This window comes from Loxodonta africana, chromosome 19, assembly GCF_030014295.1.
Source record: "Loxodonta africana isolate mLoxAfr1 chromosome 19, mLoxAfr1.hap2, whole genome shotgun sequence".
In the NCBI taxonomy this organism is placed as follows: Eukaryota; Metazoa; Chordata; class Mammalia; order Proboscidea; family Elephantidae; genus Loxodonta; species Loxodonta africana.
In genome coordinates, this window is record NC_087360.1 from 22,384,321 (window position 1) to 22,404,197 (window position 19,877).

General features: G+C 45.3%; 1 protein-coding gene and 1 pseudogene across 2 annotated transcripts in view; both read left to right on the forward strand.

Moving 5' to 3' along the window:
• SMARCB1 (SWI/SNF related, matrix associated, actin dependent regulator of chromatin, subfamily b, member 1) overlaps window positions 1–19,877 on the forward strand; it is a 41,672-nt gene that overhangs the window by 17,519 nt on the left and 4,276 nt on the right. For both annotated transcript variants that reach the window (XM_064272397.1, XM_064272398.1), the window contains exons 6-7: window positions 14,959–15,125; window positions 15,959–16,149. In XM_064272397.1, the coding sequence (XP_064128467.1) occupies window positions 14,959–15,125; window positions 15,959–16,149 (358 nt within the window). The remainder of the gene's footprint in view (window positions 1–14,958; window positions 15,126–15,958; window positions 16,150–19,877) is intronic.
• On the forward strand, window positions 1,003–14,952 carry LOC135228208 (translation machinery-associated protein 7-like; annotated as a pseudogene).

Below are 19,877 nucleotides of genomic sequence, written 5' to 3' on the forward strand. Positions count from 1 at the left end.
GAGCGCCTGGTGGATCCAAACTGCCAACGTTTTGGTTAGCAGCCATAGCTCTTAACCGCTACGCCACCAGCATCTCCCTTTGCATGCTGGTGGGTGGGGAATTAATCCAACAAAATTTCAGGCACCTTCCACCTCACTGAAATTTCTAAGGGTCCAGTGGTGTGAAGTATGTGGAGATATTTCTCCTAAAGTGAAGGATAAGTTATTGCATCTGACCTCTCCAACAACTAAAAAGGAGGCACAATGCCTAGTGGGCCTCTCTGGATTTTGAAGGCAACATGGCCCTCATTTGGGTGTACTACTCTGGCCTATTTATCAAGTGACTTGAAAAGCTGCTAGTTTTGAGTGGGGCCCAGAACAAGAGAAGGCTCTGCAACTGGTTCAGGCTGCTGTGCAAGCTGCCCTGCCACTTGGGCCATATGATCTGGCTGACCTAACGGTGCTTGAATTGTCAATGGCAGAGATGCTGTTTGGAGTCTTTGGCAGGCCCCTGTTGGTGAATCACAGCGCCAACCTGTAGGATTTTGCAACAAAGCCCTGCCATCCTCTGCAGATAACTACTTTCTTTTTGAGAAGTAGCTTTTGGCTTGTTACTGGGCCTTAGTAGAGACCGAACGCTTAACCATGGGCCACCAAGTCACCATGCAGCCTGAGCTGCCCGTCATGAACTGGGTACTGTCTGACCCACAGAGATATAAAGTTGGATGTACACAGCAGCAGTCATAAAGGGAGGTAAAGTTTCACTTGAAGTCGTAAACATCAATGCCAATAGACCGTTATAAGTCACATATACAAGCGATACACTCAAAACACTGTAAATGTGTTGTAATGGAATTCTATAAAATGTTCGGCAATGGAGAAATGAGAAACAGGAAACAAACAGAAAAGTAATGAAACGACAGACTTAAGCCCTAACATGTCAATAATTATATTAATGTAAATGACCTCAATACACCAGTTATAATAAAAAATCAACAGTAGATTAGAAAACATGACCCAACTATGTTATCTACAAGGTAAGTATTTATTTTCTCTAACTATCCTTTATCTCTGAAGAAACTCAATTCAAATGACATAAACCCCAAAAACCCAGTGCCGTCCAGTCAATTCCGACTCATAGAGACCCCATAGGACAGAGTAGAACTGCCTCATAGAGTTTCCAAGGAGCGCCTGGTGGATTCGAACTGCTGACCCTTTGGTTAGCAGCCACAGCACTTAACCACTATACCACGTAGGAAAGATAAAGTAAAAGGTTGGAAAAAAGACATATCGTGGAAACATTAATCAAAGGAAAGCAGGAGTAGCTGTTTTAATAGAAGAAAAAGTAGACTACAGAACAAGGAACATTACCAGAGACAGAGAGGGACATTAAATAATGATAGTCAGTCCACTAGGAAGACGTATCATTCCTAAATGCCTGTGTACCAAGCAACAGAGCTGGAGAATATGCGAAGCAAAAACTGAAAGAAGAAATAGACATATTCACAGATGTATTGGCAATTTCAGCACCCCTCCTCTCTCAATAATTGATAGAAAAACTGGACAGAAAATTTGCAGCAGTACAGAAGAATGCAACTCCACCAATCAACAGAACCTGTGCAACATTTATAGAATGCTATTGAATTCAGGGGAATACACATTCTTTTCAAATAGCCTTGGAACATACACCATATAGACCATATTCTGGGCTAGAAAACAAACCTCAACAAATTTAAAAGAATCAAAATCATACAGTATGTGCCCTAACCACAGCGGAATCAAATACTTGAAAACTTAACTATACTTGGAATATACTAAAAATACTTGGAAATTGAGCTATACTTCTAAATAAATAAATATACTTCTGAATAAAGAGTGAGTCTCAAGGGAAATAAAAAAGCACATGGACCCAAATGAAAATGAAAATATAACAAATCAAACTTTGACACACAGCTAATGCAGTGCTGGGAGGAAAATTTATAGCACTAAATGCATGCCTTAGAAAAGAAGAAAAGTCTTAGTTATCTAAGTTCCAAGCTCAAGAACCTAGAGAAAGAGCAAAATACACCCACAGCAGCAGAAGTAGGGACATAATAAAAAGAGATCAGTGAAATTGAAAACAGTAGAGAAAATTCATGAAACACAGAACTAGTTTTATGGAAAGAGCAATTAAACTGACAAACCTCTAACAAGACAGATAAAAAGGAGAGAAAAAAAATTTCAGTGTCATGAATGAAATGGGATATTACTACAGACCCTGCAGATTAAGTAAAAGATAATAAGGTAATACTACAAACAAGTCTACACACACGAAGTTGACGACAAAAAGGATTGATTTCTTGAAAAACAAACTGCCACATCTTATTCAGTATCAGGTAGATAATTTGAATTTAGCAGTAACCTGTACAGATTTAATCTGTAATTTGAAAACTCTGAAAAAGGAAATCTCCAGGCCCAGATGGAGCCTACCAAATGTTTAAAGAAGAATTAACACCAATTCTACACACTCTATTCCAGAAAATAGAGTAGAAAGGAACAGTTCCCAATTCATGTTATGAAACTGGTATTACTAAGATATCAAAACTAAACAAAGACAGTACAAAAAAGGAAAACTACAGACCAATATCCTTCATGAGTATAAATATAAAAATCTTTAAGTATTAGCAAATTCACCAATATATAAAAAGAATTATACATCATGACCAGGGACGCAAGGCTGGTTCAGTATGCAAAAATAAAAAAATCACTGTAATCTACCATATGAGCATACTAAATAAGAAAAACCACATCATTAATCAAGCAGAAAAAGCATTTGAAAAAATTCAATGCAAATTCATGATAAAAACCTGAAGAAAAATAGGAATAGAAGCGGAACTTCCTCAACTTGTTGTAAAAAGCCAAACCAAACCGTTTGCTCTCAAGTCAGTTCTGACTCACAGCAACGCTATAGGACAGAGAACTGCCCCATAGGGTTTCCAAGGAGTGGCTGGTGAATTTGAACTACTGACCCTTTGGTTAGCAGCCAAGCTCTTAACCACTATGCCATCGGGACTCGAAACTTGGTAAAGAGCATCTACAAAAAACCTGCAGCTAGCGTTATACTTAATGGTGAAAGACTGAATGCTTTCCCTCTAAGATTGGGAAGAAGGCAAGGATGTCTGCTCTCACCACTCTTACTCAACATAATACTGGAAGTTCTCGCAGTACAATAAGGCAAGAAAAGTAAATAAAAGGCATACAGATTGGAAAGGAAGAAATAACACTATCTCTCTTTGCAGATGACATGATTGTCTACGTAGATAATTCAAGGTATTATCTACAAAAAAATTTTAAAAACACCTGGAACCAATAACTGAATTCATCAAGTTCACAGGATGTTAAGATAAACATACAAAAATCAATTGTATTTCCATATACTAGCAATGAATACATGGACAATGAAATTTAAAATGCAGTACCATTTACAATCACTGAAAAAAATGTGTAAATAATCAAAATGTGCAGGATTTGTAGATTGAAAAGTATAAAACACTGATGAGAGAAATCAAAGTAGATCTAAGTAAATGGAGAGATGTGCTATGTTCATAAATTAGAAGACTCAACATAGTAATGATGTCGGTTCTCCTCAGATAGATATACGTACTTGATGGAATTTTATCAAAATCCCAGCAGAATGCTGTATTTTTATGCAAATAACATACACCTTCTACATTTGTTTGCCAGCTGCTCCCTCCCCCACAAGGTATTTTTGTAAATGCACTATGCTATTTTTTTTTTTTTTTTTTAGCAACATGTAAAAAAAAAATCGGCGTAAAGGTGCTTATGAAAATACCTCCCTGGGGGAGGGAGCGGTTGGCAAACAAATGTAGAAGGTGCATGTTCTTTGTGTAAAAATAGGTATTTTGTAGATAATAAACAGGATCATCCTAAAATTTATATGGAAAAGCAAAGGAACTAGAACAGCTAAAATAAGTTGAAAGAAGAACTTATAGACACATAGATCAGTGAAACAGAACTAAGAGCTATGGCATGGTGGGAGTAGCGTCAGAAGCTGTCTAACTTCAGGGGGGATGATGTGAATCAAGGGCTGCCGAAGGCAGGCCCCTGTGAGGTAGAGGTCAGACATACCTCCACTCTCCAACCTTTTTAACACTGACACCAGCCATCCTCCCCACAGCGCACTCTACTTTTCTGCTGGGTTTGATAATCTACTGCGGTGGCCACACAGAACTCACAGACCATACTTCGAGTTAAGTGGTTTATTAAGTAAGTAACAGGTTACATCTCAGCATCAGGATCAACAGGCTACCACTCGGGATCAGGATGAGGAAGCACACAAAGTCTGGAAGGCGCCCTGGAGGCGGAGAACACACCTCCCTTCTTCAGTGCAGGACGTTCTCTCAGCTCCTCTGGGCCGTGCAAGCAAACAGGCCCTTCTCTCTGCCAGGCACACCCCCTCTCAGCCCTGCAGGCCTCCTCTCGACTCCCTCAGGAGAGGCTTTCCTGCCGTCGGCCTCTCCACTGCTAACTGATACAGCTCATAGCCAATGCAGCAGTTTTGTTCAGCTCTCTTAGCTGCATTCTTAGCAGCAGGTTTGTGCCATCACCATCCTCTCTGCTATAGGGCCCCTTCTAGGATTCTTGCTGTGTTCAGTCTTAGAGGCTTTGACCCTTGTTACAGCCCTTTTAGGAGGTTCCTTGTTGGCTACGTATATAAGCAAACTCTTCTCTGTTTCAAAGCATAGCCCTCCCACCATGGTCACAAATTTACCAGTCCCCTCTAAAAAAAAAAAAAAAAATTTTTTTTTTCTCTGTAGGCCACAGACACTTCATTTGCGTAGTAGTCACTTCCTTTGCTTAAGTATATTGAGCAGTCCCTGGAAGGTGCATACCAATCACAGGGTAGGCTACAGCCCAGGGCCAGAAAAAAAGTATCAAATCTCAGGCTCTTTACAGCTTCCCCAGGAAATGTCAGTGAACCTGGATAAAACTAACAAGCCCTCTGGGGTTGAAAACTAAGGCAAAGGTAATTCCTCAGGGCTTGGGGGAAATATCACTCAAGCTGCGTTTCCAAAGAACCAAGGCAAAGGGCGGCCACATAAAGGAACTCATTTCATCACAAGGATCCAGAAATAGACCCACACAGATATGCCCAACTGACTATTGACAAATGTGTGAAAGCAACTGAATGGAACAAATACAGCCCTTTTAAAAATGAGGTTGAAACAATTGGACATCCGTAGGCAAAAAAAAAAAGAATCTTGATTAAAGCTTGTACTTTATACAAAAACAAATGCAAAGTGGATCACAGACTTAAATGAAAAACACAAAACTATAAAACTTTTAGGAAAAAAAAACTGTGAGATCCAGGGCTAGGCAAAGAATTCTTAGATTTAACACCAAAAGCACAGTCCATAAAAGGAAAAATTGACAGTTTGGACTTCATCAAAATTAAAATTTTGCTCCGTGAAAGCCCCTCTTAAACAGGTAAAAAGACAAGCTAAAGAGTAGGAGAAAATAATTTGGACGCTACAGTTCTGACAAAGGACTAGTAAATCGAATATGTAAAGAGCTTGCAAAATGCAACAATAAAACAGCAAACAATCACGTTAGAATATGGGCAAAAGACATGAAGAGACATTTCACCAAAAAAGAAATGCAGGTGGCAAGTAAGCATATGAAAAGATATTCAACAGTGTTAGCCGTTAGGAAAATGCAAATTAAAACCACTGTGAGATATTCCACATCTATAAGGTGACATCACCAAGTGCAGGTGGGGATGCAGAGAATCTGGACTACTTGCATATTGCTGGTGAGAATGGGTCATAGATTGAATTGCGTCCCCCAAAAAATATGTGTCAACTTGGTTAGGCCATGATTCCCAATATTTTGTGGTTGTTGTCTATTTTGTGATTTTCCTGTGTTTTAAATCATGATCTCTGCCTGTGGTTAAAGAAGATTAGAGTAGGGTGTAATGTAACACCCTTGCTCAGGTCACATCCCTGATACAGTGTAAAGGAGTTTCCCTGGGGTTTGGCCTGCACCACCTTTTTTCTTACAAGAAAGGAAAGGGAAGCAAGCAGAGAGTGGGGGACTTCATACTACCAAGAAGGCAGTGCCAGGAACAGAGCGTGTCCCTTGGACCTGGGGTTCCTGGATGGAGAAGCTTCCAGTCCAGGGAAAGATCGATGACAAGGACCTTCCTCCAGAGCTGAGAGAGAAAGCCTTCCCCTCGTGCTGACGCCCCGAATTTGGATTTGTAGCTGTAAAAAGAGTACATTTCTCATTGTTAAAGCCATCCACTTGTGGTAATTATAGCAGTACTAGGTAACTAAGAATTTTGGTACGGTGCTGCTCTAACAGATACCTAAAATGTGGAAGCGGTTTTTAAACTCTGAATGGATAGAGGACTCAGAAGGAAGTAAGGAGAACTGCTAGATGATGACAAATAGCAGCAGAGGACTGGCAGCAGCAGAACCAGGAGACCAGGGCCAGACAGCACTGGAGCTGACCCACAGAGTGAGAGAGCTGAGTGCCTGTATGCAGGAGACTTCCTGGCAGGGTGGGATGCCTCCAGGCACTTACTTGTGGAGCTACAGAACTTTGAAACACTTGCCCCAGCAGGGCAGATGCTGGTGGTGAGGCCCAAAGAGCTGAGAGGCTAAGAAACTAGGAAGCAGAAGCTGAAGAGACAAGGAACACAGGAAGCCAAGCTGCCTCAGTCTCAAAGGTATGGCCTCAACCTCTGGATTTCAAAGGGTGGAGCCATGGCCTCTGGTGTTCCTATGGGTGGAGTCTTCACTCAGATGGACTAGGAGAATAGCGAGTCTAAAGCTGAGGGAGCAGAGTTGCTGTCCCAGTGGGCCTGGAAGGTGGAGCTGAAGCCCAGGGCCAAGGAGCCTCTCTCTACTCAGAATCCAGAGAGTGTGGCCAATATCTAGAGTCTGGAGGGCAAGGCTATGGTGTAAATCCTCAGAGAACAGAGGATTATTTTCAAAGCCTTGAGGGCCAATGTAATGTGTTCTGCTGACTTGCTTGGTGCCTGCTATGCCTTCTTTCCCTCTACCTCTAGTTTCTCCTATTTGTAATGGAAATGTCTGGCTTGTGTCTCTTAAGCCATTGTACTTTGGAAACAGATAACTTGTATTCTAGATTTCACAGATGAAGAGGAATTTTTGAATTTTGGACTTGGAGTTGATTTAAGAGTTTTGCTATGATATGATGGGGTGAATGTATCTTACATGTAGCAAGGACATGAATTTTGGGGGGTCAAAGGGTAGAGTGTCATGGATTGAAACCCCAAATCATGTATCAACTTGGTTAGGCCATAATTCCCAGTATCATTGTTGTCCCCCATTTTGTGATTTTCCTGTGTGTTGTAAATCATAATCTCTGCCTGTGGTTAAAGAGGATTAGGGTGGGGTGTAATGTAACACCCTTGTTCAGGTTACATCCCTGATCCAATGTAAAGGGAGTTTGCCTTTTATCTTACAAGAAAAGGAAGCAGAGAGTGGGGGACTTCATATGACCAAGAAAGCAATGCCAGGAACAGATCCAGTGTTCCCGCATGGAGAAGCTCCTAGTCTAGGGCAAGATTGATGATAGAGACCTTCCTCCAGAGCTGATAGAGAGAAAACGCCTTCCCCTGGTACTGACACTCTGAATTTGGATTAGTAGCCTACTAGACTGTAAGAGAATAAATTTCTCTTTGTTAAAGCCATCCATTTGTGGTATTTCTGTTATAGCAGCACTAGGTAACTAAGACAGGATGTAAAATGGTTCAGCTGCTGTGGAATACAGTTTGGTGGTATCTTTTAAAAATTAAGCGTGAAACTACCATACAGTCCAACAGTTGCACTTCTGGACATTTATCCTAGAGAAATAGGGACTCGTGTTCACAAAAACTTGTACATGAATGTTTACGGCGGCTTTATTCATAATGGCCAAAAATGAGAAACGACCCAGATGTCTTTCAGTGGGTGAAGGGTTACATAAACAGTGATGTAGCCATACTGTGGAATACTGCTCAGCGATAAGAAGAGATGAACTGTTGATACTTCCAACAACCTGGGTGAATCTCGAGGGGATTACACTGAGTCAAAAGAGCCAATTCCAAAATGTTACTACTGTAGGATCCCATTTATATAATATTCTTGAAATGATGAAAGTACAGAAATGGGGAAGATAAGTGGTTGCCAAGAATTAAGGAGAGTGTGGGCATGAAGAGAAGTGGTCATAGCTATAGAAGGGCAACAGGAGGGTTCCTCGTGGTGATGGAGTGCTGTGTATCTTGACTGTATCAATGTCAATATCCTGGTGGTGATATTATTCCATTGTTTTGCAAGGTGTTACCATTAGGGAAAACCGGGTAAAGGGTACAGGGATCTTTCTGGTAAAAATTTATTGTAATCAAATATTTATAACATAAAATTGTCCATTTTAATCGTTTTTAAGTGTACAATTCAGTGACATTAATTACAGTCACAATGTTGTGCAACTGTCACCATTCTCTTTTTACAAAACTTTTTCATCATCCCAAACGTGTAAGTGGAATCATACAATATTTGTGTTTTTGTGACTTCTTTCACTCAGCTTGATGTTTCCAAGTTTCATCCGTGTCATAGCATGTGTCGAGATTTCATTTCTCTTCATGGCTGAGTAGTATTCTGTTGTATATATGGACCACATTTTGTTTAGCCATTCGTCTGTTGATGGACATTTAGGCTGTTTCCATCTTTTGGCTACTGTGAACAGTGCTGCAGCGAACATTGGTTTACACATATCTCTTTGTGTTCCTGCTTTCAATTCTTTTGGGTATATACCTAGAAGCAGACTTGCTGGATGGTGTAGTAATTCTATGTTTAATTTTTTGTGGAACCGCTAGACTGTTTTCCACAGTAGCTGTACCGTTTTACAATCCCACCAGCAATGGATGAGGGTTCCAGTTTCTCCATGTCCTCACCTACCTGTTGCTTTCTTTTTTTTTAATCATAGCCATCCTAGTGGGCATGAAGCGATACCTCACTGTGGTTTCAATTTGCATTTCCCTAATGGCTAATAATGTTGAGGATCTTTTCATGTGCTTGTTGGTCATTTGTATAACCTCTTTGGTGAGATGTCTTTTCAAGTCCTTTGCCCATTTCTGGATTGGATTGTTTGATTTTTGTTGTTAAGTTGTAGAAGTTCTTTATATACAGGTAGTCCCCTGACTTAGGGCATATTTGAGTATGACGAACCACACCTGCGGCTATCCTTTTTTTTTTTTTTTAATACATATTATCGTTAGTAATGGAGCCCTGGTGGCACAGTGGTTAAGAGCTTGGCTGCTAACCAAAAAAGTCGGCAGTTCCAATCCATCAGCTGCTCCTTGGAAACCATATGGGGCAGTTCTATTCTGTCCTATATGGTCACTATGAGTCGAAATCGAGTTGATGGCAACTTTTTTTATCATTAGTAATATGTACCATATATAGTCCTGCAGCTCATTATTTGCTGGTGTTATTATTCCCATGCCAACCCCAAAGACAAAGATTGGGTTTGTAAAGATACTGATAATAAAAAGAAATAATAATGGAGGGGGGGAGGTGGGGTCGGGAGCTCGGCTTCCAGTGGCAGAGCAGGGGAAGGGGCGGCAGGTGCCACGTCCAGCTGTGAAGGTAGCAAGAAGAAGCCCCTGAAACAGCCCAAGAAGCAGAGCAGGGAAATGGACAAGGAAAATAAGGCTTTCAAGCAGAAACAAAAAGAAAAGAAGAAACTTGAGGAGCTAAAAGCGAGAGGCCATGGGGAAGGACCCCCTGGCCACAGGTGGAATTAAGAAATCTGGCAAAAAATAAGCTGTACTTTGTGGCTGAGGCAATGGTAACCCTTGATTCCGTTCCTGTTTAAATATCTGGATTCCCTCCTATAACATCTGTTGCCAGCTGTAGTTAGAATGAAGTGTTGTCTTGGAGCCTGTTGTACATTTAAGAATATACTTTTGTAAAAAGAAAGAAATCATAGAATGGTTCATCTCTTTAGTTCTTCTCACTCAGCCATTCCTATCTGTGCGATCAGAGTAAACCCAGTCCAGAATCCTGCCAGAGTCTGCTCTTTGGCCTTTATTACGCCCTAAATTCTATACCTCCTAGAATTAAACCATCTCATTTGAAATAAAAAAAAAAAGAAAGAATGATAAAAACTAAAACAATGAGGTATTCAACTTACGTTAGAACCAACTTAGAAAAGAATTGTCAGAACAGAACCCTGTCATAAGTTGAGGACTACCTGTATTCTGGATATTAAACCCTTCTCAGATATATGATTTGCAGATTTTTTTCCCCAGTCTGTTATGTTTTCACTTTCTTGATAGAGTCCTTTGATGCACAGAAATTTTTCATTTTGCTGAAATCCAATTTATCTATTTTGTCTTTTGCTGCTCGTACTTTTGATGTCATATCTAAGAATCCATTGCCAAAAACAAGGTCCTGACACACTTTGACCAAAGGAAGTGATGCCACTAAAAAGCACAAAAGAAAAAAGGATGTTTGTGGTAAAGAATATGACATACATAATTTTGCAACAATAACTAAAAAATGAGTGTATGATCACATATATATGTGCATGGGCATATATGTGTATGGGTAGGTACCGGTATGTACATATGTGTGCAGAGATAGAAGTATCTATTTGTATGTGTACGTATAGATATGTGTGTGCTTGCACACATAATCATAGAGAACACAACTGCAGATATTTCTCAGACATAACCAAACACCTCATGAAAATGCTTTTCTGGGTTTGAAGGCTTAAGATCTTAGTTTCATGGGACAACTCAGTCAATTGGCATAATATAGTTAATGAAATTCATGTTCAGCATCCTAGAAAGATAAGTAGCATCTGGGGTTTTAAAAGCTTGCAAGCAGCGGTCCGAGATAGAACTCTTGGTCTCTACTCATCAGGAAAAAACGAGAAAAGAAAACGAATGCCTCAGAGAAGAAACTAGTTTACAGGGCTAATAACCTACACTGGCCACAGCCTCATCCACTGAGACCAGAAGAACTAGATGGTGCCCAGCTACCACTACTGACCATTCCGAGCAGGGCCACAATAGATGGACCCTGATAGAATAGGAGAAAAATACAAAACAGAACTCAATTTCTTAAAAAGCCCAAACTTACTGGACCATTTGAGAGTAGAGAGCCCCCTGACACTATCACCCTGAGATACTCTTTAAACCTTGAACCAAAGCTATCCTGAGGTTACCTTTTAGCAAAATAACAGATTGGGACACAAAATAAAGTATATTACCCTTGAGTATGGTGCTCCATTAAAAAAAATCTATGTGAGACCAAAATGTCAACAGTTACTCTACGGCAAAGATAAGAAGATAACGGGGCAAGGAAACTAGAGTACTGAAAAAGAAACAACCAGAACGCAATTAAAAAGAATGGTGACACGTTGTGAAAAATGTAACTAATGTCACTGAACAATTTGTATAGAAGTTGTCAAATGAGAACCTAATTTGCTGTGTAAACTTCCACCAAAAACACAATATTATTGAAATAAATAAATAAAAGGGCCTGAAGCATTACTCCTTTGTTTTTTGTAAGAGTTTTGTGGTTTTAGCTCTTATATTTAAGCCATTGATCCATTTTGAGTTAACTTTTGTATATGGTTTAAGATATGAGACCAAATTCATTCCTTTACATGTGGATATTCAGTTGTCCCAGCACCATTTATTGAAGGGACTATTCTTTCCCCATTCAGTGGACTTGGCACCCTGGTCAGAAATTAATTGGCCATATACATAGTTTTATTCTGGACTCTCAATTCCATTCTATTGGCCTATATGTCTATCTTTATACCAGTACCATACTCTTTTAATTGCTGTAGCTTTATAGTACATTTTTAAATTAGGGAGCGTGAGTCCTGCTTTTTTCTTCTGTTTCAAAATTGCTTTGGCTATTAACACCCTTTGCCATTCCATACGAATTTGAAGATCGGCTTTTCCATTTCTGCAAAAAAAAAAGGCTGTTGGAATTTTGATAGGGATTGTATTGAATATGTCAGAAACCCTGGTGGCATAATGGTTAAGCGCTACAGTTGCTAACCAAAAGGTTGGTACTTTGAATCCACCAGGCACCCCTTAGAAACCCTATGGGGCAGTTCTGCTCTGTCCTATAGGGTCGTTATGAGTTGGAATTGACTCGACAGCACCAGGTCTGGTATTGAATATATAGATCGCTTTGGGTAGTATTAGTTGGGTAGTATTGACATCTTAACGACATTAAGTCTTCCAGTCCATAGAAGACACGTCTTTCCATGTCCCCCTTATTTCTTTCAGAAACCCTAGTGGCGTAGAGATTAAGTGCTACGGCTGCTAACCAAAAAGGTCAGCGGTTCGAATCCACCAAACGCTCCTTAGAAACTCTATGGGGCAGTTCTACTCTGTCCTGTAGGGTCGCTATGAGTCTGAATCAACTCGACAGCAACGGGTTGGGGTTATTTCTTTTAGCAGTGTTTTACAGTTTTCAGTGTATAAGTCTTTTCACTCCCTAGTTAAATTTATTTCTAGGTATTTTATTCCTTCAGATGTTTTTATAAATGGATTAGTTTTCCTGATTTTCTTTTTAAATCATTCATTGCTAGTATATAGAAACACGACTCATTTTTGCATGTCAATCTTGTACCCTGTGACGTTGTTGAGTTCATTTATTAGCTGTAGTAACTTTCTTGTAGATTCTTTGGGGTTTGTGTTTTTTTTTTTTTTTTGGTGCAGATTCATGTCATCAATGAATAGAGGTAGTTATCTAGTTTTTGATGCCTTTTATTTCTTTTTCTTGCCTAATTGCTCTGGCTAGGACTTCCAGTACAATGTTGAGTAGCAGTGGTGAGAGTGAGCATGCTTGTCGTGTTTGTGATCTTAGGTGGAGAGCTTTCAGTCCTTCTCCATAGAGTATGATGTTAGTGTCGATTTTTTGTGAATATCCTTTATCATGTTGAATCATTTCCCTTCTATCCCTGGTTTGCTGCATGGTTTTATCATGAAAGAGTGTTAGATTTTGTAAATGCCTTTTCTGCATCAATTGAAATGATAATGTGTTTTTTTTCCTTCGGCCTATTAACATAGGAAGATCCTTGGACCACACACATAATTCGTGCTTGACAACTAACCTTAAAGATTGGTGGTTTGAACCCACCCAGTGGCACTGTGGAAGAAATGCCGGGCAATCTGCTTCTGATAAGATTACAGCCAAGAAAACCCTGTGGAGCAGTTCTACTCTGTAACACATGGGATCACCATGAGTTGGGATCAGCTTGATGGAAACCTGTTTGGTTTTTTGGTTTATTAATGTGATATATTGCATTGATTGGTTTTCTTATGTTGAACCACAGCTGCACTCCTTGGGTCAGTCCCACTTGTTTCTCTTTATTATTTCTTACAATCGCAAGTGAATCTACAATTAGCTCAAAATAAAAGGTTTAATTTTTAAAAAATGGTCTGGGCCGTGCGCCCGGGTGTTAACGTGAACGCTTCTGCCTCTTGCTGTAATCTCCACAATAAGCCACGCTCACTTGCTGTGTGAGTTGCCGACTCTTACCTGGCCGCATGTCATGTGGCCCACCCAGGATGGTGCTGTGAAGACGGCTGGTCTCCAGCCTTCTTTTCAGATAGTGAGGGAATAGTGGGGTCAGATTCCTGTCAGAGCCAAACCTGGATCTTGTTGATGGCATCAGGAAGGAGGCTGGCATTTGTTTTGGTGGAATTGCTTCACCAGCTAGTAGATTGTCTCAAGGACCATTGTAACAGGTTGTCACTTTCACAAATTCAGCACCCAGGACCTCGCCATGGCAGTGTGTTCCCACAGTTGATAAAGGTCAGGGTGGTCCTCAGGCAGATGCTTCCCAGGCCGACTGGTTTTCCAGGTGCTATTTGAAGCTCGAGTTTTATGGAGTTTTGTTTGTTTTAGCCATCTGTGTTATAACAGGCCACCGCCCATCCGTTCGTTTCCCATTTTGTGGTAGCTTGCATGTTGCTGTGATGCTGGAAGCTATGCCACCAGTACTTCAAATACCGGGAGGGTCACTCATGGTGGACAGATTTCGGCAGAGCTTCCAGGCTAAGAGTGACTAGGAGAAAAGGCCTAGAGATCTGTTTCCGAAAATCAGCCAGTGAAACCTTATGGATCACAAGAGAACATTGTCTGACTCACTTGCTTTGGGCATGTCATCAGGAGAGATCAGTTATTAGAGGAGGACATTGCGTTGGGTGAAGTAGAGGGCCAACAAGGGCGAGGGAGACCCTCGGTAAGATGGATTGGCACAAGAGCTGCACTGATAGATTCAAACATGCCAGTGAGAGTGAGAATGATGTAGGACGGGGCAGCATTTTGTACTCTTGTGTGTGAAATCACCGTGAGTTGGAGCTGACTCAGTGGCAGCTAACAACATTATAATAAGAAGGAGGTTAAGAGACGTAGGTGCCTGGGAGCTTGAACTCTGGGTGGGAGAGCTGGTGACATGCTGGAGAGTGTGCTGAGCGCCAGAGCCAACAATGAGCACCCACGGTACGAGCGGGACCCCGCAGTGCTGCCCCCCGGGCCTGTGCAGTGGACAGGAGATGTCACAGTTGATTGCAGCACTGTGTCATACATGCTAGTGCAGAGCAGAGGACACAGCACATGTCTCTAGAGGAGCAGGCAAGGGAAGGTGTCACTGAAGCCAGGTCATAGAGGAAGACCAATTCGGGCACTGGTGTTTCTATGAGAAGTTGGCTGGGAGGGTGCTAGGTAGCCAGCCCGTGCCCTCGGCAGGTGCCTTGACCTCTTGACACAGAAGAAGAGATATGAGTGGAGGATGGTAAGGACAAGTGTCATGTCCCCAACCCCATCCACAAGGGCCACCCCCATGTCCCCAGTCTTCATGGCCGTCAAGAAAGGTGGGGGCGTCTAGGTACCCAGGACCCAAGCATCAGCCAGCCGCCCCATCTTCTGATTGCAGAGAAGCTGATGACCCCCGAGATGTTCTCGGAGATCCTCTGTGATGACCTGGACTTAAACCCGCTGACGTTTGTGCCCGCCATTGCCTCAGCGATCCGGCAGCAGATCGAATCCTACCCCACAGACAGCATCCTGGAGGACCAATCAGACCAGCGTGTCATCATCAAGGTAGGTGCCCCACCTCCACACTGGGCACCGGGGATAAACCAAGGCCTTGGCACCGTCCATCTCTGGGGTCGGTACTGCAGGGCAGGGCTTTGGGAAGCCTTCTTGGAGGCAGTACCCCCCACCAGGTAGGGCAAGCAGGGTATTCGGCAGCTTCTGTGAGTCAGGTATCGCTGCTGGGCACTCTCAGAGCAGACATTCCAGGAGCACTGCTGTGGGTCAGGCACTAAGCAGAGCCCGGCGGTACAAGGGAGGTAGAGAAGCTGACACAGGTAAGAGTAGCCAAGCGCCACTTGGGACCAGCGTCACCACACTTGCCCTGCACAGTGGGGTCAGTGTCTCCATGCTTGCCCAGCACAGTGGGGATGGGGACATAGTCTCCATCCTCACCCTGCATGTGCTCCCTGTACTGTCTCCGTAAACCCTCCATAGTCCTGTGAGGTGATAAAGGAGGGGCACTTGGTGACACTGAGCTGAGTCCTGCCTGGCCATCATGGTCACATAAAGATCGGGGTTCCTGGATGAGGGAGTGGCAAAAACAAAGACTTTGAGGCAGGAGGAGCTCCATGTGTGGAAGGACAGGCAAGAGGGCATGGCCATTGCATTGAGCAAGTTGGGCAGGCATGGGGGAGGTGGACTCAGGCTGCCCTCTCTTTGCAGCTCCAGGAGGTTCATGGGGTCAGGCCCATTTTGCCGGTGGGGAAATTACAGCCGGAAGGATGGCTTTGCTCAGGTCTTAGCTGGTGTCTGGCAGGCCTGAGCAGCTGCCCTCGTGTACTCCTGGCCTCTCTGGGTGGGTGCACATCAGACACACTAACCTTCGTATGTGGCCCTAGCTGAACATCCACGTGGGCAACATTTCCCTGGTGGACCAGTTTGAGTGGGACATGTCGGAGAAGGAGAATTCACCTGAGAAGTTTGCCCTGAAGCTGTGCTCGGAGCTGGGGCTGGGCGGGGAGTTTGTCACCACCATCGCCTACAGCATCCGGGGACAGCTGAGCTGGCACCAGAAGACCTACGCCTTCAGGTAGGACACACAGCCCCCCCGATGTCCTCTGCAGAGCATCTCAGGGAGACTTCTTTCATCATGTGAGTCGAGTACCTGGAGGGCTTTCTTGGGCTTTTTAATCTGGTCATGCCTTAGCAGCCATGTGTTCCATCAGAAAAGAGACGCATGGGCCCAGACAAGCTCCTCTTGCTTCATGACCACCCCCTACCCCCACCAGAGACCTGGGCTCAACCTGGCTCCAAGTCCTGGGTCGCGGTGGTCTGCATTGCGAGAAGCTTGGAGTGGGGTGGCCAGCAGAGTCAGAGCTCTGTCACCATGAGCTCAAACCCCTCACCTCTGCTTAGCTCCCAAGTCTTGTCCATCTGCCCCTCCTGGCTTTACCCCTGCGGCCCTCTGTCCCCCTCCACCCCCACCGCCACCCTGGCTCCTGGTCTGGTATCCATAGCAACTGAGTAGCGGTTCTCTGAGCTTTCATACAAACTGTTAACCCAACATAGTTCTTCCATGGAGGGCCCTGCCATCTGTCTTAGGCACAGCCTCTCCCAGTAGCTACATTTTCCTCATCTTGCCCTCACCTTTCCCTTCATTTGCTGGGTCAGAGAATGTCTGGGGAGCACCCCTGCGGGGCTTGGCCTGGATGGAGTGCTGGGGAAGAGACAGGCCACCTGGGTCCTGTCCTCAGCCCTGCTGAGAAGGCAGGAGTGTGAATAGGACCTTGTGGCCCCGTGTCCTCTGTGCTGGGGGGCTGTGCCGGGGTTGGGGGCTCCTCAGGGGGAGCCTTGCCTTTCTGTTCCTTTTAGGGGGCCGAGCACACAAGTGCTAACCATGGTGGAGCCCGCCACCTGGTCAGGACATGGAGCAGGGAGCTTGCTCAGGGCTGCTGCTCAGAAAGCCCAGCCCTGTCCTCCAAGCTCTCACTCGTGTTAGGAGTGGGTAGGAGGGAAGTGCTGAGCATCCCTGCATCAAAACAGGATGTTAGGATTCATTCTGCTTATTCAACTATCACCACCCACATGTGGTCATAGTTAGGGGCAGGCCCTGCAGCTTAGAGTAACAAATGAGAAGCCAGGACCCAGGTCCCTTCACTGGCACGATGGTTAATGTGCTTGCTAGTACATCTGTGACTCATCTGGTTTTCCCAGAAACCCCGTAAGACAGTGCTTCTGCTGCCTGTAAGTCTGACCAGGAGAGAAGGAATGACTGTGCCCACAGAGCGGTGGCTCTGCCCACAGTGGCTGAGCACCCTGGCTCTGGGCTGAGGCGGATATCCAGGGTATCCCATGGCATCCCACCTGAGGGACCAGGCTGAGGAGTGGGTGTCTGCTGGCACTGCTTCCGGCAGGCGAGCAAGGTGCTATCTGTTCCCCATGTACCGATGCCATGTTTGACAGGCCCAAGAGCCTGTTGGGGGCGACCCTGCCCCCAGGAGTCACCCGGAAACCCTTTGAGGCCGTAGCATTGCACAGGTCCTGAGGATGATCCTGACACTGGTCACGTCACCCCGGACGGAGATCGAATCATAGCCCAGACTCGGGGCTCGCAGATGCAGACAGTATGTCTTGCTCCCAGCAGCTAAACGCAGAGTATTGACATTCAGCCAGGCCACGTGATGGCCACCAGCACCAGTCAGGGCTCCAGAAGCAGAGCCACCGAGGCCACTTGCAGGGTCCTTCCTGCACCCTTCCCTTGATCACCAGTCTGGGCAGCACCCCCTGCTCCAACCCTAGGACGCCTGGCCAGCTGCCTTGGCCCGTGCCTGTTCCAGGGCAGCTGGCATGATGCCCCTTGGCTCCCAAGCCACCTCCCCTGTGCCCTCATCGGCTAGCAGGTCAGAACTTACAGGCAGATTCTTCCCTTATCTTGGTGGCTGGTTAATGAATTCTAGCCACATGGAGCTGGGAGCCACGGAGCCCCATCCCACCATAGTGGTGGTGCTGAGTGTACAGGTTTCAGGTCTTTGGATGAAAGCAGGGCTGCCTGCTGGGGACTGGGCACACATATTGCTCCCTGTCAGGACCAGGGAGGCAGGAGGGCTGTGGCCTGCCTGGGGCCAAGGCAGGCATACCATCACATTTGGGCATCAGGAGGGCTACCTGCACCCCTAACTGGCCAGGCCTCATGAGCAGAGCTCTGCATCTTGGCCTAGCATGTTCTGTGTGCTGCATCTGGTCTGAGCAGCCAGGATGCTCAACTGGGAGTGTGCTGGAAGGTGTAGGGGGAAGGCCAGAGGCCAACTCATACCAGGTGTCACACCGTCCGAGGGACAACTGTGGCCACTGTGGCAAGTGAGGGGCGGAAGGTGACCCCTGACCGCCCACACTTATCCCAGAGCACCACCCACCTCTCCCCAGAGATGTCAGTCCCATGGGTTACGGGGCCCCTGCTCAAGGACCCCCAGCAGAGGGGAGAGCCACCCAGCCCACGGAGGACCTGGACCAGGAGCCCTGGCCTGGCCTTTGTGCTACATGTGAACCTTGACAACTCCTGCGCCACTCGACTCCTTCATGAAGTTCTAAGTCCGGGACTCTGTCACCATGCTGGAGGACTCAGTTCTGCCAATGGTCCTGTCTGTCCTACCCCAGTCCTAAACTCAGCCCCTGCTGCAGCACCCTCCTTAGGATGGGGACCACTGTCCACAGTAGGCTGGGGTGAGCTGCTGGTCACAGGATGTGTGTGACAGGCAAGGTGCCCACGGATGGGGATCAGGGCCAAGGCCAGCTGCTGCCCAGCACTTAGCAATGGGGGCACAGGGGTGGATGTGGAGAGGGCCAAGAAGTGGGCTTCGGGTGAGTGTAATGGGGAGAAAACGGGAATTCCACAAACTGGGAACACAGGGCAAACTGGCTGGGACCCCAATCCCCAAGAGGACGGAGCTGGACCAGCTGACATGGACATCTGGGAGCAGGGCCGTGGAGACAGTGACAAAAGGGGGCAGGGCACAGCCCGGGGTTGAGGTGGACAAAGGCGTGTCGGAGGTTCCCAGAACTGTGAGTCTGCTGTTTGCTCCTCCTGTGTAGAATTTTATCCGGTAAAGTCTGCTGGCCCCTCTTGAGCTGTGCACCCAAAAGAGACAGACATGTGGGGCAGCCACCAACATGTAGTGACAGTGGACAGCATGAGAGGCCATGAAAATGGTAGCTGGTTCTGCCAGGCAGGAGCAGGGAGGAGTGGGTGCTGGCTGGAGGAATGGGGCAGGTGTTTGGAGAGACAGGCAGGTGGCCCATCTCTGGGTGCTGACTGTGAATCAGGCAGTGAATGTTTGCCCTCGGGGCTCCTCACACCAGCAGCCCTGCCAGGAGCATGTGCTGTGGGGGTGCTGGCAGGGGTAAAGGGTCAGTGCTACGGGGGCGGGGAGGCACCTTATATTCTGGATACTAGACACAAGTTACGTGAGTTCCCAAAATCTTCTCCCATTCTGGGCATCTGGGCTTGAACGAGGGCCAGAGACAGTGGCACTAGTACAGTCTCAGGGATGGGGACACCAGGGTCACATTTGCACAGGACAAGTGTGGGCCGCAGACGTTAGTCCTGACATTCTGTGCACTAGCCCTGCCTGACATCACAGTGAGTGGGTTTTATAACAGCTTAGGAAAAGCTGTAGTTAGTACGCCCTACATTCAGCCGTTTGAAGTGTACAGTTCAGTGGTTTTTAGTATATTCATAGATTGTACAGCCATCACCACGCTCTAGTTTTAGCACGTGGTCATCACCCAAAACAGAACCTGTGTCCGTCAGCAGTCACTCCG